This window comes from Neofelis nebulosa, chromosome 12 (genome assembly GCF_028018385.1).
Source record: "Neofelis nebulosa isolate mNeoNeb1 chromosome 12, mNeoNeb1.pri, whole genome shotgun sequence".
NCBI lineage: Eukaryota > Metazoa > Chordata > Mammalia > Carnivora > Felidae > Neofelis > Neofelis nebulosa.
The window spans coordinates 34,047,792-34,073,090 of NC_080793.1; the positions used below are offsets into that span (position 1 = coordinate 34,047,792).

The 25,299-nt window shown below is 49.2% G+C and overlaps 1 protein-coding gene across 1 annotated transcript in view; it reads left to right on the forward strand.

The window, feature by feature from the left end:
• Positions 1-25,299, forward strand: part of GABBR2 (gamma-aminobutyric acid type B receptor subunit 2) — a 351,377-nt gene that overhangs the window by 275,817 nt on the left and 50,261 nt on the right. The window contains exons 12-13 of the mRNA XM_058694795.1: positions 9,638-9,745; positions 18,599-18,721. Of these exons, the coding sequence (XP_058550778.1) occupies positions 9,638-9,745; positions 18,599-18,721 (231 nt within the window). The remainder of the gene's footprint in view (positions 1-9,637; positions 9,746-18,598; positions 18,722-25,299) is intronic.

Sequence of the window (25,299 nt, forward strand, 5' to 3'; positions counted from 1 at the left end):
TGCCTGCCTCACAATAGGATTCAATATATGTTAGCCGTTTTCATTAAGAATGAGTGAGTGAGTGAGTGGGGGAACGCCTGGGTGGCTCAGTCGGTTAAGTGCCTGACTTCAGATCTCACAGTTTGTGAGTTCGAGCCCCGCATTGGGCTGTGTGCAGACAGCTCAGAGCCTGGAACCTGTTTCAAATTCTATGTCTCCCTCTCTCTCTCTCTGCCCTCCTTCCCTTGCTCAAGCTCTCTCTCAAAAATAAATAAACATTAAAAAAAATTTTTTTTTAAAGAATGAGCCAGTAAGTGAATGATGGGAGTATGTCCGGATAATTGTGTTCCCCCACGGACATGGCTAAGAGAGACACTGATAAAGCTGGGTGAACTTGGGTTGAAGAACAGGCTGGAAAACTGGTGTTGGTGCTGGTCAGTTGGATGTAGGTTACGTCCGTGACAACTTCTGGCCTTATGTGACCTCGCTTTGCTAAAACTGGAGCGGGGACAGACTTGCCACCTAAGTCAAAACCAAGCTGCTGCACTTCTGACACCCTGAGTGCTGGAAGGGGCCTCGGGCGGGGCAGGCTGGGAAGAACAAAGAATGGGTAAGGAAGGTAAGAATGACGCAGGCGGGGACTCAGGGCTCTCTGACATGAGTCCCTGAGTCCCCAGACATTGGAATGTGACACGAGAGCTAGGGGAAGCTGGTTCAGCCCAGGGCCACTCTCGTGGCAGCTCAGAGGAGCATGGCTTAGCTGTAGATCTCCCTCCACTTGCTGACAATCCTGATTCCTTTTTTTCCCAACTTTTTATTAAAGTATACACACACATACACACGCACACGCACAAGTGTGTAGCTCAATGAATTTTCACAAACCACACTCAGCTGTGCATCCAGCATCCTGATCAAGAAACAGACCATCTCTAGCATCCTCTTCCAGTCCATACCCCCCTCAAGGGTAACCACCAGCCTGTCTTCTACCTGCACAGATAATGTGCATGAATCACCTGGGGATCTCGGTGAATGCAGATTCTGGCTCAGTAGGTCTGGGGTGCACCTGAAATGCCCCATCTCTAACAAACTCCCAGGCCACACCTAGAGTACAAAGGTTAAGTTTAGAACCCTGCTTTATTTTTTTTGTTTGTCTCTAGGTGTGAAGAGAAATGGAAACACCAGAAACCTTGTCCCTTGAGCATCAGTTAGGGGAGAAAAGGGGTTCCCCCCGCCGCTGCTGGAATCCCTGGAAGCAGAGCAGCCCCATCACGGGGAGGCAGGGTTGGATTCTGGGTCCTGAAACGTGCTCTTAGCTGTCCACACCCTGCTCATGAGAGGTGTATGAATGATCTCAGGATGGGCAGCAGCCGGGAAGGGTTGAGGTGGTTGGGGCCCAGGCACTGGATTCAGGGGTCATCTTCTAGCCCTCCTGGGATACTAGGATTTTCTGACTCTGACTCAAAAGACAAAGGCTACCTAGGAACATCCACCTGGCCTCCCAGTAAATTCAAGTCTAGGAAGAATGAGTGATGTTTTCAGTGAAGATGCCATAAACATCAGTGATAGCTTTCGCTTGAGGATTTTTTTTTTGTTTATTTATTTATTTATTTTGAGAGGAGAGAGGGCGTGAGCAGGGGGAGGGGCAGAGAGAGGGAGAGAGAGAATCTGAAGCTGGCTCCCAGTGCAGGGCTCAATCTCACGAACTCGTAAGGTTATGACCTGAGCTGAAATGAAGAGTCAGTCATTTAACCAACTCAGCCACCCAGGTGCCCTGAGGATTTCTTTTTGAAGCATTTGAGAGATAACCCGGTGTAATAATGTGGTTGGGGGCTGTTTCAGCCTGTGATCCTGTGCTTTTGTGTCTGGCCATGGTAGCGTGCTTTGTGATTTCAGAAGGCGGCCGGACGGCCGGGCCAGGGGATGCCCAGAGCGTCTGATGGCGGCCTTGCCTGGCAGGTTCAGGTCGGCAGAGAGAGGCAGCCACAGGGACTGGAGCTGAGCTGACAATGCCTTTTGGAGCCACCCGGAGTCTTGGAGAGGCTGCGGCTCCCCTCTTAGGGCAGTGACCTCCCCACCCCAGCTGCTCTGTCCTGGGCCATCCCAGGCCTTCAGTTATGAAGGGCTCCCTCTGGCTTCGCGAAGGTGGCTAAGAAGGGCACCAGAGGCTCCCCAGACTCTCCAGCAAATGATGGGCAGATGCTGTGCTCCTATCCCACACACCTTGTCCTATAAGTCATTCATTTACATGCCAACATTTCCCAGGCACCTACTTGTGCCAGGGCCTGCAGGCACAGGGCTGGCTGCATAGACCACTGCCCTTAGGGGGCTGGCAGCATAGACGGGAAGATGTAGGTAAACAAACAACTACCATTCAGGATGTTGTATGCCCTGATGGAGACAGGCCTACAGGAGGGAGTGAGGTCCAAAAGCGAAGGGACAAATCAGGGAAGACTTTAGATAGGGGAGCCCTGGGGCGCCTGGGTGGCGCAGTCGGTTAAGCATCCGACTTCAGCCAGGTCACGATCTCGCAGTCCGTGAGTTCGAGCCCCGCGTCAGGCTCTGGGCTGATGGCTCGGAGCCTGGAGCCTGTTTCCGATTCTGTGTCTCCCTCTCTCTGCCCCTCTCCCGCCCGTTCATGCTCTGTCTCTCTCTGTCCCAAAAATAAATAAAAAACATTAAAAAAAAAAAAATTTAGATAGGGGAGCCCTCAGAATTTTTGGAAGTCCTAAAGGATGCCTCTTACTTGCCTACAAATTTCATAGCAGCTGCAATCACTATGGTGCATCTACTCTCCCTTCCTGTCTTGGCCCAGCATCTACTCATTTGCATCCTCAGCCCCTAGAGATGCAGAAGGGGCCCCACCCGGCACACACCCACACCCCATGCTGCCACCACCCATCTCGAAAACATCGCACATCCAGAAAATACACTAACTTCTGGCAGCCGAGGCACCTGCTGGGGTCCTGGAGGGAAGGGGAAGGAAGGCCTCTTCCCTCACTCTGTGCTCTGTTGCCTGAGCCAGGGCCTCCAAATGCAGCTGTACATTCTGTGCACTCTACAAGGATATTGGCATCAGGGGCAGTGGGAGCTGGATTTCATCCTGTGATCTGCTCACTTCTCTAGCTGGGAGGGCCTTCAGGAGGGAGTTCTTTCAAACAGGGCCCCGAGCGGGTGCCTCTCAGAAATTCCTCCTCCCAAAAGGGAGTCCTTTCTCTGATTTGCCCCAGGGCTCCTAAGATGCCTCCGCTGGTCCCAGAGTACCCCGTTTGCGCCCACCATCTCCCATGGCCCCCAGAATCATACCCCCCTCCAAAAGGCTTTGCTGTATTCCAAACCCCAGAGGGCAATTCCTATTCCGATCTTGCTCACAGGACCCTGGGCAAGACAGGGGCTTCTGGAATAATATTTGGAGCATGCTCCTCGGAGGCTTATTGCCTCAGGACACACACCAAATCTCTCCACCACCCCTTGCCCCAGGAAGATGTCCATAACGGAGGCTTGGGTCTTGCTTTTGGACAGTCTGAGTCTTCTCTCCCTGCCATCTCACTATTGGTTGCCTGGGTTAACGATCAGAATGAAACAAAAGGCCCTTTTTTGGAATGTTTCTGGAAAACAGGAAGGCGGCTTGCCCCTCAGCGTCCAACCAGCCACACCAGAGCTCCTCCTCTATGTGACTTCCCGGCCCGGAGCCCACATGCCTCTGTAGTGACAGGAGTCCTAGAGCACAGCAGCCCCAGTGCTGTGTCAGAACAGACCTGCAAGAGAGACTGTGTGTCCATTTGCACGCTGGTTCCCCCAAAGAGCGACGAAAGCCCTTCCTCTGCCGGGTGGGCCCTTCCCGAAATCAATTGAACAAGCAGCTGAGCAGAATTGTTCTGGGCATAGATTTTTCTTTCCATTTGGAGATGTGGCTGATTGTTTTTTCCCTTTTTCATAGTTGAGACTGATACGGGTATCACCTGCCTCAAGTTTTCCCTGCCTCATGGATGTCTGTGTTCAAGGCAGTGTGCAGGGGAGTGGGTGGAGGGCGGGGGGTAATTTATGGCTGAGGGGAGAAAAGAAAGACCTTAATGGCAGAAAAGTAAATATGTTTAAGGCTTTGGGAGAAAAAGTGAAGTAGCTATTTGTCTTGTGTGGATGAATCAGTAGAGACTTGTATTAGAAGTGACATATTGGAAACAGAACCCTTAGAGCCCCTCAGAACCTTCTGGTTTATTTGGCATCATAGAGACACACAGAAGGGAGATACTTGGAAGCATCATCAAGTAAGTGCAGGAAATGCCTCAGTGCAGGAGATGACCCTACAGTGTTCTGGCTGGGAGTCTGCCAATTTCTACTTGAATATGTGGAATGATGGGGGATCTCACTACCTCACAGAATATTTGGGGTAGAAGGGACCACGGATGCCATGAACTCAGCCTTTTTTGCCTTCAAATGCTCCAGTTCCCTCTCTGGTCTTCCTTTTGTGTGCTTGGCTCAGGCACATTTCTGGTGACAAAGAGCTCATTACCTCCTAAGCTGGCGCATCCAGCCTGATCACCTGCATCCCACCCAGTGCTAGCTCCAGAGATTTAAAGGTGAGCATTGTAGGCCGTCTCCCCCAGTAGCACTATCCTGTTCGGAGAGGCAGACAGATAATCAGATAGACCGCATTTCAGTGTGACCAGCACAGCAGAAACGTGTGTGAGGGCGCCAGTCTCAAAGAGGAGGCAGCTGTGATCTCCCTGCAAGGTCTGGAAGAACTTCTCAGAGAAGGTGGCTCATGAGTTTGGATTTCGGAGGACAGAAAATAAGAATTTGTGAAGGAGATCAGAGAGAGGAATGGCATTCTGGATAGAGGACATAGCTGGTGCAGGAGCCAGAGCAGTTTCGGGGTGGGGGGAGGAATGTTCAAGTAGTGAGGAATTACTTGCATGCAGAGTGCCCCGGGGGGGGGGGTGGCAGGAAAGGTGTGGGGTGGTGGGGTCACACCCTGCTAAGACCTGACCTTCAGTGGGGTGGCAAGGGTTTAAACCTAGGAGACTTGCTTAGATTTGCGTTGGAGAACAGTACTGCGGGCCAGGGGCGGGGGAGGGTGCAGGGTTGGATGGATGGGCAAGAGGCAAGGAGGGTAGAAAGTCTGGGTGGAAAGTGAGCCAGAAGCTGGGCTTAGCGTTTGAATAGGAGAGTGAAGGTGGGGAGGATTCCCCAGGGGGACTTCGGGGTCCCTAACTGGGTGACAGTGGGTAGTGTGGATAGTGGCATCACTCCCGGAGTTGGAAGGAAATGGAACCGATGGACTCAGCTTTGGTTGTGCAGTGTGAAGTTTTATGCACAGCTAGGTGTCACCTAAGTCTCCGGTGACAGTGGCCTATGCAGATCTGGAGCTCAGAAGCTGGGGAAGACACAAGAGACGTGTCAGCACAGAAAAAGTGGTTGAAGCCTGAGAGTGGAGATACTAACCCAGGGAGAACCTTAAAGGCAAGGAGGGTCCAGGTCTGAACCCAAGGGTCCATTTGCCTCTTAAAGAGATGGTGGAGGAATGGAGAGAGAAATCACATCCCTTTTGCAGAGGCCTCTCCCAGCCTGGGAAGGGCAGCTCTGATGGTGGGGGTCCCACTGTCTTGCTTTCAGACTCTTTCTTCCAGCGTTATTTCATCGTGGTCTGAAGAGCTGTCTTTAAATCAGATATGAACACCACAGGGTGCAAGGTGACCCACTGGGATTGTCTTGCAGAAGAGTACAGCTTTTATTTATCTTTGTTTTTTATATAGAAAAATACGAAAGAAATTCAGCCTTCCTAAGGTTTAACACTTGGACTGGCCCTGGAGTCCCAGTGCGGCAGGTGTGTCCGAGAATCTGATGAAGGAACTCTCCAGAGAACAGCGTGGTTGATCAATCCATTATGCCAGACAGCAATGGGCCATTGTGCCAAGGGTCCCCAGGACAACCCCCAGTTCAGTGATTCACTAGAAGGAGTCAGCATATGGTTGTACTCACAGCAGTGATTTATTACAGAGAAAGAATATAGAGCAGAATCAGCAAAAGGTAAAGACACATGGGGCAAAGTCCAAGGGAAACCAGGTGTAAGCTTCCAGGATCCTCTCCCAGTGGATCACACGGGACACGCTTAATTCCCAAGCAATGGATGGTGGCAACACATGTGAAAAGCCATCTCCCGGGGAGGCTAACTAGAGACTGTTCCTGGAATTTTTAGTGGGCACCGGCTTAGCACATACCAAAATTCCAGGCTCCTGGAAGGAAAGCAGGTGTGCAGGAAACCACGGTGTGTGCGCAAACAGCTCAGGCAAAGAGTCACCTCTTATCATTGAGGGGATGGTGGGAACCGTCCCCACATCCAAGGTCCCAGACAGGCCAGTGGAGAGCCGACCTTGCCACCAGGACTTTCTAAAGATGGTCTCAGGCCTGTTCTGTTAACCCTTTCCTGCTCAGGCCCCCTCAGCCATTCTTCACTTCCCACTTATGGCAACATGTTGCCATTTTCAGATGCCAGGTTAGACTGTTATTATCAGGTTTTAACTAAATTGTATTATTGGGTCTTAATGAGCTGAGTCTTCCAAAACAGACAAATCACCCCAAAATGATTACTTCAGAGAACCCATAAGTCAAAGCAACTATAATAATGCAAAGCACGTTGGAGTGACACTTCTACCCAAAATAAGAGATCTTTGTCAGCCACATAAAAATCAAATGATATGATTTCATCTCCTACCATCCTTTGGTAAATTTCCACACTGCATTTATGTTCATGTTGCAGATTGTTTTTCTGATAGGATAACATGGTCGAAACACTTGGAGGCCATTGGTTTTAATGGTCCTGCGAACCCATCAGTATGAAAAGTGTGTAAAGATCTCCCAGGAGAGTGTTCTCGGGCTGGCAGCTACCCCTAGATGTGTCCTGTCCCTTTGACAGCTGACTTCTGGGTTTGGATGAGCCAGCTTTGAGTCAGGAAAGGCAGGAGGAGCATGACATGGGGGAAAGAGGGCTGGGCAGGGGCAAGGCACCGGGTTCCAGGCTCAGCTCTGCAACTGTATGGAGTGGTTGAAAGAAATATTTTTTTAATATTTATTTTTGAGGGGGGAGAGGGACAGAAAGCGAGAGAGACACAGAATCCGAAGCAGGCTCCAGGCTCTGAGCTGTCAGCACAGGGCCCGACGCGGGCCTCCAACCCATGAACCATGAGATCAAGACCTATGCTGAAGTTGGATGCTCAGCCCACCAAGCCACCCAGGCATCCCAGTTGAGAGAAATACCTTAAATGCCCTGAGTGTCTGAGTTTATTCATCTGCGAAGTTGTTTTCCCAACTCAACTGGTGGCTCAAAAAAACCACTGTGTTTTGTTGTTGTTGTTTTACTTGTTTTTATCAGTATATACTTAGCCTCTGACCTAATCCTTATTGAATGAACGGATGAATGAGTGAATGAATGAGTGAATGAATGAATGATCTGTAAGGTCCTATGCGACTCTGACAGACCAGGGATTTGTGATCTGGCCATTGATTAAGCTCAGGGTGAAACTCCCAGTAATTGAGAATTATTCCTCCCATACCCATTCTGTTTACTTTTCTTGCATCGTTGTATTGTAATATGCGTAATAATGTGACCCTCCTGTGCCTTCTCTAAAGTGCTGTTATTCATTCTTGCCTATCTGATTTGTCCTTGTTTTTGAAATTAAAAAAAAAAAAAAAGTGAAGTCCTTCCCTATCCTACTGTCAGCATCCACACCTCACACGACCGTGTTTTAGAACAGTTGCTGCGATGCTCTTGTCCTTCCTTAGGGGGCCGGCTCTGCCATCCACCCAGTCACGTCCTACTTTTACAAGTAAAATGGAAGGGTCCCTGAGTGACTCAGTCGGTCAGGCATCCGATTCTTGATTTCGGCTCAGGTCATGATCTCACGGTTCATGAGATCGAGCTCCATGTCAGGCTCTGTGCTGACAGCATGGAGCCTACTTGGGATTCTCTCTCTCTGCCCCTCCCCTACTCATATTCTCATTCTCTCTCTCTCTCTCTCTCTCTCAATAAATAAATAAACTTTAAAAAAAAAAAACAAATAAAATGGGAAGGGGAAATGTTCTTTCTCTGTAAAACTGGAGTCTGGAGAGCCAAGTTCCTAGAAAGGCAGAGTAGAGGTACTCCATGAAGGAACTCATCTGGGAGTGTTTCTGGGAACTTACCTGTGCTGATGGCACTCCTGGGCTGGAAGGGCCTATAGCAGCCGGGCACACCTGCTGTGTCTGATTCCTCTGCACACCGAGGGTCTGGCCTGTCCGCTCCAGCCTGGCTGTCTCCCTCCGAGTCCTACTAACATTCACCTTCCTGCTGTGTTCAGCTGAGGCCAGTGGGGATCTTTTAGAGGGAACTCAGTTCAGCAGTGCTGAGGGAAAGCAGAAGAAAGACCAAAGCCTAGAACTGGAGCTCACAGAACACACAGCTTTCTCGCCCCAATGAGCAGGAAGCCCTAGAACTCGGTGGCGTGTGGCCTGGAGCTGGGCCAGTGTCCTAGGTTTTGGAGGGTGTCCAGACCAGCCGGTGAGTGTGGAGTCTGGAGACACTGGGGTCTGGCCGTGACAGCAGTGCAGGCAGGGAACAGACACCCAGGAGGCCCCCACAACCTAACAGATGGTGGCTGGCCATTCCAGCCTGCAGGGCTCCAGGCTATAGGCAGCAGTCAGGGCTGACAGTTCCTGTCACTCACCAGCCAGGGCTGGGGATCAGGAGACATTTAGTCCTGCAGAACAGGTGAGAACCAGATAGGGCCTTAGTCCCAAGGTCCAAGTATGGCCACTGGGGCCAGGCTGGCCTGATGCTGAGTATCCAGACACTGGGGTCTACAGTGAAGTAGGAACCACATAGTCTGACCGTGGCAGACGGGGCTGGTGGGTAGGACCCAGGCGGCATTTGCTCCTCTCTTTCTCCAAAGGCCCAAGGAGACAGGCCCATAGCAGGTCCTTCTCTAGCCTTCCTCCGTAACTGAACGGCTCCTGCTGTGGCCTGGAGCTGGCCTGGGTATGGCTACCCTGGATCCAGCTCTGGCTGAGTCCTCCCCTGCTCCACCAGAGTGGTGGATTTGCTGAATGCTGGAGAAGGGCCACAGCAGGATGCTGCTCCTGCCCAGTCTCAGCCCCTGTGGCTCAGTGTCCTCCCCTACCCTCTGCCTACAACCCGGGAGCTGGGAGTCCTATAGAAGAGGTTCCCAGAGCCATCTGGTCTCCTATAGACTGAGGTGAGAAGTCAAGCAATCAGCCATTTGTTCACCTCTGCAGGTCTGTCTCCTCACATAGAGGGCTCGCAGGAAGGAAAGGAGGGAGGGAAGACAAGAAGGCTGATCTGTCGCCCCTCAGTGGACCCTTGGTGGTCCTGGGAGCCTGTGTGCCTCTGTCTGCCACTCTGGACTATGGGCCCATGGAAGGCAGAATTTGAATCTCACAGTCCCCTGTGCCCAGGGCTGGGTCTGGCATGTGGCTGATGGAACTAAATATCTATCAAATTGAGATGTGATTGAAGGAGTCTTGATGGTTAGTGAAAGGCCACATTATGTAGAATAGAGTGTCTGAGTGTCTATTACCTAGAATCCCTCTGTTGGGACGCTCTAATAGATGGTGAAGTCGGTCCACCTAGGAGATGTTAATGTCTCTGTTTTCTCATGGCCTCTAGGTCAGGACCTGGATTCTCACCGTGGGCTACACAACGGCCTTTGGGGCAATGTTTGCAAAGACATGGAGGGTCCACGCCATCTTCAAAAATGTGAAAATGAAGAAGAAGGTAATCACTCCTGTTTCAGGATATTTGCAGTGTTCACTTAGCGTTTATTTAGCAAATATTATTAGGCACCTACGGTGTACCTAGCACTGGGCTATTTGCTGGGGATTCAAGCTAAACACGATATCCACCCCTGACACCTTCAGCCTTGTAGGGCAACAAAGCATTTACAACACATGATGATAAGGGCTGTCTGGGAATGTACAGGGGCAACAGGGGTATGAGCACTCAGACAAGGCTTCATGCAAGAAGTGACACTGATGTGGAGACCTGGAGGGGGAGTGGGGGTTAGCTGGGCAGAGGCCCATCAAGGGAACCGTGTGCGCGGAGGCCTGGGTTGGGGATCACGGAGGCGGGTGTGTTCACAGAACTGGCAGAGGCTCATTATGGCCAGGGCATGGTGTTTACAGGGACAGGCTGCCAGAGGAGCCACATTAAAGAATCTGAACTTGAACTTCTGGGCAATGAGAAGCCCTTGAAAGAGGGGAGTGAAACAGGACACAGACCAAATTTAATGTTTCTATTTTCAAAGAGGCCCTTAGAGGACAGGAGCCCTGCCTTCGTGTGGGTAGAAAGTATTTGCCATCCACGTGGCTGAGTCTAACCAGCATGCTGACTCAGCTTGGCTCTTAGGTGGAACTCCTGGAGAAATTTTCTCCATCACTGTCGTTTTAACTTAACCAGTGGTACTGTTCTTCCCTTGCTCCTAGATAAAAATTCGGGCAAGTCTCATGACTTTGAAGGCCCTCTGGTCAGCAGCTAATATATGGAGTCCATCGTAATATTCAGAACTTCAAACTGCATTCGAGGCACAGCCTCTGCCTCCACCAGCTCAGGCCTACAGCGGGCCAGCCACCTGCCCTGGGAGAAGGGGTGTGACGGGCAGCTTCTCTCCTTTGCCAGCCTGAGCTTTTTCCCTGACGTCCTATCCCCAAGGGTTCTGAACCCTCCGGAGCTGGAGCTTGGAGTGGGGGAAGGGTGGAAGGTTCATTGCCAAGAGCTGCCCTTGGGCTTACTGGGCCTAGAAGAGGTTAAGCAGGTGCTTTAGACTGTCGTAGGGTGTGTCTGTGGGCTTTTCAAAGCCCCCACCCCGGGACTGGGACTTTCCTTCCTATGGTGCCCATGACATGGGCGAAATACTCCCCCAGGTGGCCATGTGAGGCTTCTTCCCTAGGCGTGTGGAGGCTTCCGCACTCAGGGGCTCACCTCACCCCTCTAGCAGGCCTTGGGCAGGGCCAGCTCTCCCTCCTCCCTGGCCCATATCTGGTGCCCAGGAAAGCACACACGCGTTCTTCGCTCATCCAAACTCGAGGAGTGCTGGCTGACCGCACTGCACGGCTGTCCCCTTGTCCCACCCCCTGAGCACCTGGCCAACTGGTCACCTCAGGTTCCTCAGGTGTCTCAGGCTCCCCTGAGCTGTAGGGAGCCCATCAGTCAAGCCGTCTGAGTGTTCTCCTTAAAGCCTCCCTCTTCATGTGAGGTCAAGGAGGAAACATAACCATCCTCTCACTGTGGGGAGAGATCTCATAGCATCATGACACCTCTTTCCAAAAAGCCTCTTCTTGATTCAACCCCACCCCACCCCAGCGCACACACACACACACACACACACACACACACACACACTTTTTAAACCCCTGACGTGGGTATAACCTATTTACAGACCTCTCCTCTGCAGATCCTGCATTGTGCCCGTATCCCATTTGACAAAGGGCGCTGTTGTTCTGAGTCTTCATTCCAAACTTGCATTTGTCATCCGGTTGCCTGGTTATGAGCCCTGGCACCTGCAGCAGGCAACAAGGCACTGGGGCCAACAGACAAAGCAGGAAAGCAGCCTCTCTTCTCTTCTGTTCCCACCACCAACCTGCTATGGGTCTCTCAGCAAATGTCTTCATCTTTCTGGGCCTCTGTTTCCTTATCTGAAAAATGGGGCCATATCGAAATGGTCCTGTCTCCTGAGCTGTGATTCTGCCTTGTACCCAGTGGCCCCATTCATCCATCAGCCCCTCCACCTGCCAGGGCTGCTTGAGGAGCTGCTGTCCAGATGAGGGAGGACTGTCCTCTCTCCTCTACCCCCTGCCCCATACCTGGACCACCTAGGGAAACTGCAGGCTACATTTAGAGGGAAGAAAGAATCTGTCCCTGCCACCCACTGCCAATGTTCACTGGAAGGGCCCTCCCTCATGGGCCTCTGCAGTATTTGTGACAACTCCTTTCCATCTATAAAATGAGAAGCCTGGCCACCCAGTCCTTCTCAGACCTAACTACACATTTCAATCAAATGGGAGCTTTAAACTCCAAGAAGCGACACAGCCCAGGCCAATGAAACCACCTCACTGTGGCTGGAACTCAGCATCAGGAGTTTTTAGACTCTCCCAGGTGATACTGATATACAGCCAGAGTAGAAGATCTCTGATCTGCCAGGGCCACTCAGAGTGTGGGCTGGACCAGCAGCAGAGGCATCACCTGGGAGTTTGCTAGAAATGCAGATTCTTAGGGAGCCTGGGTGGTTCAGTAAGTTGAGCGTCTGACTTTGGCTCAGGTCATGATCTCACAGTTCAAGGGTTGAGGCCCCTCATCAGGCTCTGTGCTGACAGCTCAGAGCCTGGAGCCTGCTTCAGATTCTGTCTCCCTCTGCCTCTGCCCCTCCCCCACTTGTTCCCCACCCCCCCTTCTCTCTCTCATAAATAAACATGGAAGGAAGGAAGAAGAAAGAAAGAAAGAAAGAAAGAAAGAAAGAAAGGAAGGAAGGAAGGAAGGAAGGAAGGAAGGAAGGAAGGAAGGAAGGAAGGAAGGAAGGAAGGAAGGAAGGAAGGAAGGAAGGAAGAAAGAAAGAAAGAAAGGAAGAAAGGAAGAAAGAAAGAAATGTAGATTCTTAAGCCCCACTCCAGCCCTAAGAATCAGGATCCTGGGGTGGAGGCCAGCCCTCCCAGCCATGCTGATGCAATCAAAGTTTGAAAAGGCTCCAAGTGACCAAGTGACTTCTGGGGCCCCTCCTGCGCTGTGGCTGTGGTTAGAGACGCTCTGCCATTTACGACAACTCCATCCTGGTTTTGAAGAGTCACAATGTTGATTCCTTTGTGTCAATATATGATTCATCCATATTGTCATCTGTAATCAAGAACCAGCCTTTATTTTCCATTACTCATGTGATCGCTGAGCAAGAACACTCCAATTGTCTGGCAACAATTGACAAAACACGTCAGGGAAGACTTCAGAGTTTATTTAATTGTCTGAAAGCTACACGGAGGGAGGAGCTGGGATGTAGCCACACCTTGCTGCACGCACTGCCAGAGCCGGGAGACTCACTGGCTGGGCGGCTAGGTAAACAGAACGCAGGCTGCTGGGGGGCCAGGCACCCCAGGAAGGGGCTTATCCGACAGACCGCCGAAGGCTTTGTGTACAAGGTTTGGTCACCTGTTTTGTCCAGTACAAAAATGACTAAAGCCAGATGAGCACGCCGTTCCAGGGTGAGAAACTTTTTCCTCTAGTTTTGCTTTCTAGGCATTTTCCAGAACAGGTTTGCAGTGCTGCCCCCAAGCATCCCTTATCAACAAATAAGAGGAGGTAGAAGAGAAAGTTATGCCTTATATGGATCAAAAGCTCAAGTTCGGCAACCAGGTGGTCTTAAAAGGGTTGTGGCAATTACAGGTCAAAACTAGGATTGGATTCTCCATGATTCCGACCTTTTATATAGCCAAGGTTGGTTTTTATTGTTGTTGTTTTATTAGGGTTTTTTTTTTTCAGTTTAGACTTATTTGTAAGATGGACCCTTTAACTTTTTTACCGACACGTATACTAGATTTACAGAAGTTTGTAAATGCAATATACACTTTTCTGCATAGTCTTTTTGTCCTTTTCTTCCCTCCCTGGCTCCCGCCTCCTCTCCCTGCACGCACAGTGGCATGCCCTCCCAGACACACAAGCACAAACTTCACCCCATATGGCCACATTTTTTAAAGACGCTAAAGGAAAAGGAGCTTATTAAAGGATATACTGGCATGCAGTGACTTATTGCTTCCAAATCTGATATTTTTATAGCATGTTCTAGTTTTTTCTAAAACTCAATCATACAATCTTGAATTGGGAGACTTAGTGCAGTTTTTATTCTGCCTCTTACTAGGACCAAATTGAAACATTGAGACAAGAGCAGTAGGTCAGAGATGAGATGTTTTGTTCCGGGGGCAGATGATTTTTTTTTTTTTAAGACAAAGAAAGTTCATGGGCGCCTGGGTGGCTCAGTCGGTTAAGCGTCCGACTTCAGCTCAGGTCACGATCTCGTGGTCCGTGAGTTCGAGCCCTGCGTCAGGCTCTGGGCTGATGGCTCAGAGCCTGGAGTCTGCTTCCGATTCTGTGTCTCCTTGTCTCTCTGCCCCTCCCCCGTTCATGCTCTGTCTCTCTCTGTCCCAAAAATAAATTAACGTTAAAAAAAAAAAAAAAACTTAAAAAAAAAAAAAAAGACAAAGAAAGTTCACTACAGAGGCGCCTGGCTGGCTCAGTCAGTGGAGCATGAGACTCTTAATCTCGGGGTTGTAAGTTCGAGCCCCACGATGGGTATAGAGAGTACTTAAAAAACCTTTCTTTTTAATTAAAAAAAAAAAAAAAAAAAAAAGGAAGCTCGTTACCAATATAACTTGGTTCTGTTGCAGACAATGACATGGGCACATCACCTCAGATCTTCCTGTGGACTTAGCTTCGGCAAAATGCCGAGAGACAGGGGGCGCCTGGGTGGCGCAGTCGGTTAAGCGTCCGACTTCAGCCAGGTCACGATCTCACGGTCCGTGAGTTCGAGCCCCGCGTCAGGCTCTGGGCCGATGGCTCGGAGCCTGGAGCCTGTTTCCAATTCTGTGTCTCCCTCTCTCTCTGCCCCTCCCCCGTTCATGCTCTGTCTCTCTCTGTCCCAAAAATAAATAAAAAACGTTGAAAAAAAAAAAAAATTTAAAAAAAAAAAAAAAAATGCCGAGAGACGGTTTTTGGCAGCTTCACCAGGGAGTACCGGTTACCTGAGTGATATGCTGTGTACAACTCCAGGAGGCACCTTTCATTTTGTATTCCCCCTGGAATGGCATCCCTGGAACTAGGCAATGAGTTGGTCCTAGCAGAAGGCCAATTCGAATCAGTCAAAAGATCTGAAGTCTCTTGAAGAAATAAAGAAATGCTCTTTTCTGTAAACCAGGAGCCAGACAACTATTTCTGTAAAAAGCCAGATAGTAAATACGTTAGACTTTGCAGGCCACAGAGCTGCCGTCGCAACCACTAAACTCTGCTGGTGGAGAATGAAAGCAGCCCGAGGGAATGGCTGTGTTCCAATAAAACTTTATTTACAAAAACAAGCAGTGGGCCAGATCCACGGTTTGCTGACCCCTGCTCTAGACAACAATGGAAAGTGACATTTAATAAAAACAGCCAACCGCTGTTGAGCAGTTATAGTCAGACAGACTTTGGTAATCCAGTGCCGTTTGTGTGGTTACTGCTTCCATTTGGTAGATGAGGAACCTGGCTCAGAGGGGTTAAGAAACTTACCCAAGGCCACACAGTTAATTAGTAAGAGTCACACTCAGATCTGATTCCAGAACCTGTGCTCAGTCATTATTACTGTATGCCTTTGCACTCAGGGACAATGGAGCACTGGTAGCCTCCTAGCTTCAGAGAGAGAACTCAGTGTGATGGCATCAGTGTGCACCGACATAAAAGTATTGCGCACGTTCAAGGTCACTGCCTCCTCGAAGGTAGACTGTGGGAAGAGTCGTAGACCTTTTGTCTCACAGACCCTGTGAGACATGCTAGCGCTTGCTGGTGGGGGAGTTTTGGGGAGGGAGAGCGGACTTGAGACTGAAGCCAGCCACTCCGCCTACCTGCTATTTATGGCACCAGCGTCCTCCTGACCATCACGGTGTCTCTGAATCAAGCCTCCTCCCTGCTTACCGGGACAACTGTCTCAGCTCCTAACTGGCCTCCTACTGCAGGCTCCCTGCCTCAGGTCTACCCCTCCGGGCTGCAGAGAGCTCCCCATGACTCTACTGCTTAATGATGCTTCAGCCTCCGGCAGCCCCCTGTCATGCAGGCTTTCCACCTCACTAGCCCCCTCTCTAGCCACCCCCACCCACCCCACTCACACAAAATCTCTCACAGAAAGATTAGGGTGTTTCAAACAAAAGAACCAGCACCTACAAAGGTCTGGAGGGCAAAAATCACAACTCTGCCAGAGACTAGGGTGTGGTTAAGCATTAACAAGTCCGTATGTGGGAGGGGGGAATAGTTAGGCCACTCTCGGGAAAGGCTTTGAATGCCAAGTAAAGGAGTTCGGCTGGATTTATCCTCCCCGCCCCGGTGAGGGGGGGTGATAGAAGAATCCTGAAGCAGGGGCGATGTGATGCGCTCACTCCCCTGAACCAGCCCCTCAGCTCTCCCAGCTGCTTCTTCTGTCTGACATTCCCTTCTCCCCAGTGGCCCCCAGCAACTCCTCTGTGAAGCCACCTCCTCTCCTCCCGGTACCCTCTTGTAATCATCCCTGGCAAGTCTGTCTGTCCTCCTAACCCTGGAGGGCAGCACCCGGGTCTGTCCATCTCTGCATCTCCAGTGCCCAGCACAGGGCCTGGCCCTGCATGGGTGCTCAGGGCATATTTTCTTGGGCCATCATCCATCAACCAGTGCCTGTTGAGCACTTTTCCTATGCCAGGCCTCAGACAGGCACTAAGAATACAGTGATGAGCAAAACCAAGTCATACAGAGTTCACAGTCTACAAGGGAGTGGGGATACAAATCAAATGATCCCATATACATAGGTGAAGTTGCAACTGTCGTAGGGGCTCTGAAGACGAGGAATGTGGCCATAAACTCCAGTGAAATGTCCCCCAGCCTTCTAGCAAGGACAGGGAGAAGAAGGTGCATTCCCTGAAGGGTTTGGAGGCTGTCAGGTGGGGAGGGTGGGAACCTGCAGCAGGAGATGCCCCAGAGGGAGTAGAACCTGGGCCCTGGGCAGGAGACAGTGACCTTGAACTTACAGTGCCACTTCCTCCTGGCCTCTTTCTGAGAGCTCATTCATTCTTTCCCCCAAACTTTCCCCAAGAAGGTCTGAGAGCCAGTGTCTGTATCAGACACCGGGGCACAGAGGGGAGACGAGCTGGTCCCTGCCCCCACTCGGAACGGAACACATCTGCAGTATACACCCTGTGCAGGGTGTGCCTGGGTTCACTGAGAAGCACCTCAGGCTCGGTGCTGAGAAGGGTGTAGCAGGAAGGTGGGAGAAGGACCTGCCAGGGTCCAGCACAGCGTGGGCACCTGCCTGCGGGCTCCAACAGCCCTGAGTGAGCGTTAAGTAGGGAGGCGCCTTCCAGCCTGTCCCCCACGTCCTCAGCTCTCTGGGCATGTCTTCCTTATGCCCCAATTTCTCAGGGCTAGCAGGGAGTTGCCTAGTTCCCCAGAGAGCAAGGGTTAAGCTGGATTTCTATAAACCATCAGTGGTTCACTGAATGCTTCCAGAAAATCTCAAAGAGGGGGGGCTTTACCAGTGCCCAGTCCCCAGGTAAAGCAGTTTGGGTGGATTTGATCTCTTTGGCAGACACTCAGCAATACATTTCTGTTCTTTTACAATTCGGCAACAGAGAGACCTCTTGAGTTTCTATTTCTCCTTTTAAAATGGCTTTAATCATTAAAAGCCAGACCTGGTGATATTTCTTAAGCTTCTGCCTCAGTTTTGTTTGTTTTTCTATAGCCTCTTCCCGAATGATTTCATCACATGAGCTTTGAGGGGAGGAGGCACATAAAGGTGCAACGAGTGAAATACAGGTTGTCTTTGGTGCTGGCCGCGTTTGTCCCCAGGGCCAGTCCCCGTCAAACAGACATAAAGTGGGGTGGGAATTTCGCAGTGTAATAAAGATATCCCAGGCTGCAAAGAGGGATGGAAATTATATTTCTTCTTTTTATATTCCTTCATCGCAATTCAATCTATCAAACTTTTAAGTGTCTACTGCTTGCCAGGCCCTGCTCAGTACCAAGGATGCACAAAAAATAAAATTGGCTTCCCTTCTGTTAGGGTCTCCCCAGTTTACTGAGGAGGACAAACATGTAACACAATATAGCATCTGGTCACTATAGCATCTGGTTTGTGCTATAAGTGTTTGAGGGTGTGGACTGTAGAGAAAGGAGGAGCTTGGTTTAAATCTGGACTTCACCTCTTACTAACTATATTACACTGAGCGAGTTACTTAGCCCCTCACAAGCCTTGGTTTCTTCATCCATAAAATGGGAATAATAATAGTATCTGCCTTTGTAAGAGATCATGTATGTAACCCATTAATCAACCTAGAGGCTGGCACAGAGTAAGTATTCATTAAATATTAGCTATTCTTCTCCTTGGTGTTACTATTGTTACTTCTGATAAGTATGTGAACAAAGTGCTATGGGAGTGATTAATTCTGCTGTGGGAGTTACAGGGGACTTCACAGAGGAGGTGACAATGGACCTGGGTCTTTAGGGATTATTAGGAATTTGCCAGACAGAAAGAATAGGATGTTTCAGATAATAGAACTGGCACCTACAAAGGCCTGGGGGTGGGAGTTGGGGGGGGAGGAGGGGGGAAGGGAAAGCGGTGAAAATCACAGCAGGTCCAGAAACTAGGTGTCATCAAACTAAGTGCACATGTGTGTTCTGGGGAGTGGTCGGACCAAGCTCATGAAAGGCCTTGAATGCCAAGCAAAGGAGTTTGGCTAGATTTATCCTGCAGGTGATGTAGAGTCCTGAGAGATTCTAAAACTGAGGGTGACACGATGCTGTCACTCCCCTGAGGCAGTGCCTCAGCTGCTATTCGGGAACCTCCCTCACGTCTGCTCCCTTCTGCCCCTGCCCTGCCTGCAGATCATCAAGGACCAGAAACTGCTGGTGATTGTCGGGGGCATGCTGCTGATCGACCTGTGCATCCTGATTTGCTGGCAGGCTGTCGATCCCTTGAGGAGGACTGTGGAGAGGTACAGCATGGAGGTAAGCGCCGGCCCCAGCCAGAAGGAGGCTGGAAGGCTCACGAGCTCCCACAAGCGCTGGGACAGGGAGGCGGCACAGCTCCCTGGCTGCCCAAAGTGCACTGCTTAACAAGAACTCAAGGTAGTTATGGGGGAATCTTCACAGCTGCACAAGGGCCCACGTTCCCTGTCAGAAACTCCTCATTTAGTTCTGTTTCCTTCCATCTGAGACCTATTTCAGAAAGGCCAAATAGAAAGTCTTCACTCCCGTGGGGGGAGAAAAAAAACAGTGAAAGAATTGTCTAGTGATATTAATACATGCAGAAATAAGAAATGTTGGGCCCTTTAAATGAGTATATTCTCTGCACATTGCAGAAGCCCCCATTTGCATGATCCGTTGGTCCAGAAATGAGACTGCGTTCCAACCTCCCTTATAGGAAGTTCCCTAAGGAGTGCCACTAGGGAGTAAACATCCTGATAGCTCCTTCTAGTTACCATATGATTTTCCAGGTGGTAAGTGCTGTTAACGTAAAGAACCTTACATAAAAGTACTGTTAAGTGTGTAGTGTAATTGTCTTGCGTTCGGCCTTGCCCTTTACTCACACTGGTCTTCCCAGGGTGCTCCAAATTAGGGAAGTTCAAGACCCTTTGGAAGTGGTGGTTTTGTTGTCTTGCTGTTAGAGCAGTTAAACTTGCCTTGGTGGGAGAGAGCTGGGCTCGAATGGCTTGAACGCTGTGCCGTGCATGGTGATCTGCATACAATGTAGCAAATTCTGTTGAGAGACCTGGAGTTTGCATCGTTAGAGAAATCTTTTTGCGGAATGTAGTGCGGATTCTTAAACTAACGTGGAAATAGTCGTTTTATGCATTGGGGACAGAGGTTTTTACCCTTCTGGACAAGAAGGTTTTCTAGCACATAAGACGCCCAGCTTCATTTGTAGGGGAATACATAGAAGGTTTACTCGGCGCAGGGAGAAGTCACGAAGCTGGAGCCGTGTTAGAGGATGCTATTCTGTGCCAGTGGGGTTGCAGGAGAGAGCTTTAGGGCTGGGCCTGCATCTCCCGGCCTTCCAGCCTCACTTTGGAAGGAAGCAGGACTCCAGAGAGGCACAGCCAGGACTGCCAAGGAGGATAACCTGGACGCGGACCGTACCCACAGCCAAAAGGGCAGGAGGTCAGAGGCAGACAGACTGTTTCCAGAGGGGAGGTGACACCTGGTCACCACTCATGGTGCACAGTTGGCAAAGTTCACCCCGGGGACTTCCTCATCCACTGCCAGGACAGGACCTGGAAATCCAGACGGGATGTCAACAGGAGGAAGAACCATCGTGGCTAAGCGGGTCTCACGGCTGGGGAGAACCAGGTTGGGTGCTAAACACAAGCCCTAATGCCAATAATGGCAACAGCAATGACGGTGATGGCTAGTTCTACGTGTTAACTCACTAGATCCTCCCAATAATTATAGAACAGGTGATATCCTCAACCGCATTTTAATGATGAGGAAACAGAAACCCAGAGAGATTTAATTTACGCAGGTTACCTAGCAGGTTAGCGGCAACACCACGAACTACCCTCTCATGCATACCCTACCCTGCCTTTCAACACACAGATGGCACTCTGTGGGGTTTAGGGGCTCTCGTGGACCTTTGGCCATCAGCACAGGTCTGTGAAGTGGGCAGGGCAAGGGAGCGTTTTCAGGTCGTGCAGATGAGGGCTCAGATTAGAGCGCATTCCAGAAAAGTGGGGGGTGGCGGGCGGGGGGTGGGGAGGGGGGCTGGGGCAGGATGTCAGGGAGGGAGAAAGCAAGTCAGGCAGAGCCAGCCGGACGACCTGGATCTGGGCGGGTGGACAGAGGCCAGACCCTGCTGGCTTGAAGCCTAGCCGTGGGTGGCTGGGGAGGCGGGGCATTGCTACCTCCACTGGAGGTTAAAGTGGAGGCCAGGTATGCACTAGGGGTCCTCCAGGCTCTGGCAGTGGCAGGGAGAGGCCGCAGGGCTGGCGTCATTCTGAGTCAGCAGACTCCGGAAATAGATCCGGGAAGCCTGTCCCCCTGGACCCTTTAAAGGAGATCAACCTTGTGCAGTCCGATCCGTGTTAAGTGACAGTTTGCTATCACTGACCTTACCTTTCTTCCTTCCTTTCTGAAACAAGTACTGAGGCTCTCAATGGCTCTTTGCGGAGAATTGCGGTCCATTTGCGACCTTTCAGGGCATTGGGTCTCAAAGGCAGGAGCTGTGGGGTGCCATGGAAAAGCCTCACTGCGTAGATGAGGAGACTGAGTCTGGGGACGGGATGTTCCTGCCCAGGGGCATCCAGAGTTTCCAAGGTGGAGCCTGGAGGAGAGCCAGCTCCCTGGCTCTCTGCCCAGAAATTCCGTCTCTGTGTTTCCCTCCAGGTATCTGCTGAGATTTCTCTCTGAACCTTTTCTGGCCTGCTCCTCTTTTTCTCCTCTTATTTTAGGGTTGCCCTGTCATTCTGTTGCCATGGTAGCAGAACCCTTTGATTTGTCGACCCACAGCCCTGTAGGCTTATTGTCGGTTTTCAGCACCAAGCAGTCGGTTGATTTCTCTCAGACCCTCCTCTGTCGGACACAACGTGGTGGTTGAACAGTGTGCCTGGGGGATGAGGTGTTCTAAATTCTCCTTCAAGGGGCTGTTTTTCCCAGGACCCCCCAGTGAGAGAGAAAGTCTGCTTGGGGGAGAAGTGATCAAAGATCTTTGTCGTCTGTCCCCACCTCCCCTCATCTCTCTTGGATGACTTCGGTTGTTCTGAACACTCTGAACACCTCAGGATTTCAGTCATAGGCCTTGCTCTGTGTTACACTTTCAAGCCTTTGCCCGTGCTGTCCCTGCTTCCAGAACCTTCTCTGATAAGGAAATGAACTTCAGTTCCAGGCCCCTGTGTTATCTCTACAGAGATGTGTCCCTGAGATTCCTGGGTCTACCAGATTTAAGCTCCTGCTCCTCCCCCACTCCTGTTCCTAGCTTCCTGACATTTCCCCTGTCGGGACACTTAGTGTGCTGTTTGTCTCTGCTGAGTGCATCCCTGCCCCTACTGCTGCTGGACCGCCAGCTTCTCCAGGACAGAGCCAGGTCAGACACACACACACAAACACACACACACACACACACATACACACACACACTGCCCAACCAGTACCTCTGCACACAGAGGTAAGCACGCACGGTAGCCGTGGCCCTTGATCTCATGGCCTCCCCACAGGCTAGTTGATGGGCAGACAGCAAACACGGAAAGAAGCACGATCACTTTAGATCACATAGCATATTTAGATTCTGATAGCAGTTAGAAGTAAATTAGCAGGATGAAGAGTTGGCAAATAATGGGAAGAACCCCACGGGGGAGATTCTCCCAGTGAGAGCATGTGCAAGTGTCCGGAGAATGAAAATCTGATTCTGGAGTCCTACTGGAGACATCCCAGCTCCACACCGTTATTCATTTCCATGCAATAAATATTTATATGGCACTTGTTATGTGCCAGATCGTATTCTAAGCATAGAATGTATGATATATCTATCATTTTAAAAATTTGGATACTTAATAGACTTTGTTGCTTAGAGCAGTTTTTGGTTTACAAAAAAAGAAATGAACGAAGTATAGGGAGTTCCCGCATACACCCCACAGTTTCTTCTATTAACATCTTGCATTGTGTGATATATTTGTTAACAACTGATGAATCAATATCGATTCATTATTATTTACTAAAGTCCATAATTTATCATTAGGTATGGTTCACTCTTTGTATTGCACATTCTATAGGTTTTGCCGAATGTAAAAGTCATGTGTCCACCATTACAGCGTCATACAGGACAGTGTCACTGTCCTAAATATCCTCAACACTTTACCAACCGCTGGTAACCACTGATCTCTTTATTGTCATGATAGTTTTGCCTTTTCCAGAATGTCATATAGTTGGAATCAAGATAGGTGGCCTTTTCAGACTTTAAGTTTCCTCCATGTCTTTTCACAACTTGGTAGCACATCTCCTTTTATCACTGAATAATATGCCATTGTATGGATACACCACGGTTTGTTTATCTATTTGCCCATCAAAGGACACCTTGGTTGCTTCCAAGTTTTGACAATTATGCATAAAGCTGCTATAAGCATTTTTGTGTAGGGTTTTGTGTGGACATAAGTTTTCAACCCATTTGGGTAAATACCTAGAAGCATGATCACTGGGTCATATGCTAAGTCTATGTTTAGCTTTGTAAGAAACTACCAAACTGTCTTGCAAGGTGTCTGTACCATTTTCCATTCCCATCAGCAGTGAATGAGAATTTCTGTTGCTGTACATCCTGATTTATCCTTATTTTTTTTCAATATATGAAGTTTATTGTCAAATTGGTTTCCATACAACACCCAGTGCTCGTCCCAAAAGGTGCCCTCCTCAATACCCATCCCCCACCCTCCCCTCCCTCCCACCCCCCATCAACCCGCAGTTTGTTCTCAGTTTTTAAGAGTCTCTTATGCTTTGGCTCTCTTCCACTCTAACCTCTTTTTTTTTTTTATTGTTGAGTTTTAAAATTTCTTTGTATATTTTGGATGCAAGCCCTTTATCAGATTTGTTTTGCGAATCTTTTCTCTCAGTCTCTATCTTGTTTTTCATTCTCTTAACATTGTCTTTTGCAAAACAGAAATTTTTTACTTTAATAAAGTCCAGCCTATCCTTTTTTTTTTATTTCATTGATCAAGTTTTTAGTGCCATATTTAAAAACTCGTTGCCAACCCCAAGGTCACCTAGATTTTCTCCTGTTATCTTTCAGAAGTTTTATAGCTTTGCATTTTTCACTCAGGTCTACGGTCCATTTTGAGTTAATTTTTGGGAAAAAATACAAGGTCATTTTCTAGATTCATTTTTATGCATGTGAATGTCTTGTCGTTCCAGCACCATTTATCAAAAATACTATCCTTTCCTATTGCCTTTGTGTCTTTGTCACAGATCAGTTGACTACATTTGTAAGGGTCTATTTCTGGACTCTCTATTCTGTTCCATTCATCTATTTGTCTCTTCTTTTGCCAATACCACATTGTTCTGATTACTATAGTTTTATAGTAAGTCTGGAAGTCAAATAGTGCCTGCTCTCCAACTTTATTCTTCTTCAATATGGTATTGGCTATTCTTGGTCTTTTGCTTCTCCATGTAAACTTTAGAATCAGTTTGCTAATACCCACAAAGTAACTTACTGGGATTTTGTTTGGAATTGGGTTGAATCTATAGATCAAGTTGAGAAGAACTGATATCTTACAATATTGAGTCTTCCTATCCATGAACATGGAATGTCTCTCCCATTTATTTAGCTCTTCTCTCATTTATCAGAGCTTTGTAGATTTCCTCACATAGATCTTATACATATTTTGCTAGATTTATACCTAAGTATTTTATTTTGCTTTTGGTGAAAATGCAAATGGTATTTTGTTTTTAATTTCAAATTCCAGTTGCTCATTTCTGGCATATAGGAAAGAAATTGGCTTTTGTATACTAACCTATATCCTACAGCCTTGCTATATAATTGCTTATTATTCCAGGAGGTTTTTTTGTTGACTCTTTGGAACTTTCAACATAGATAATCATGTCAACTGCAAACAGACAATTTTATTTCTTTCTTCCCAATCTGTATACCTTTTATTTCCTTTTTTGTCTACTATTTGTATTAGCTAGGGCTCCAAGTTGCAATGTTGAATAGGAATGGTGAGAAGGGAGGATTCCAACTTTATTCCCGATCTTAGAGGGAAAACATCTAGTTTCTCACCATATTAATTATTAGCGTATTATTTTTTTCTTAAAGCGTGTGTGTGAGAGAGAGAGAGAGGGAGAGGGAGAGGGAGAGGGAGAGGGAGAGTTCTGCTGGCTAAAGTCAAGGGTGCCTTTGGGGAGGTGACAGGAAAGACAAATGAAGACGTGGGCAGAGCTGGTCGTTAGGGACATTACGTGCTAAACAGAGGAGGTTAAACTTCAAAATTAAAGACATTTAATCAGGGGAGTGACATGATCAGATTTGCCCTGGCTGCAGAGTGAGAACAGATGGAGGGGCGAGGCTGGAGGCCCAGAGATGGCTCAGAGATGGGTTTTGCTATAATCCAGGCAGGAACTGATGGTGACCTAGAGCAGGACAGTTGCAGCAGGAACAGGGAGAAGCAGGTGGCTTTGAGAGAGATTAAGGAAGCAGATGTGATGAGACTTGGTGATTGATTGACTCTAAGGGATGGGGCAGGGAGACAGCAAGGGCAATGCCCAGATCTCTGGGTGGTGGATGGCAGACCTCTTCATTGAGGCAGGGTGCAGAATAAGCAGCAAGTTTGGGAGGGAATGTGAGGAGCTCACTTCTGGGCAGAGTGGCTCATATTGGATACAGGGTCCTAGAGCACGAGGGAGTAGTTTGTCCTATAGATAGAGATTGGAGGAGGGGGGCTGTGGGCATGAGTGCTGTCACCCAGGGAGTGGGTGCAGTGACGAGTGAAGATGTCCTGACTGGAGCCCAAGGAACCACAAAGCAGTGATGAGGACAGAAGAAGCCTGGGAAGGGAATTTTGAAGCAGTGGTCAGGAAGGAAGGGAGTAGCCAAGAGAGAGAGCTGTCCA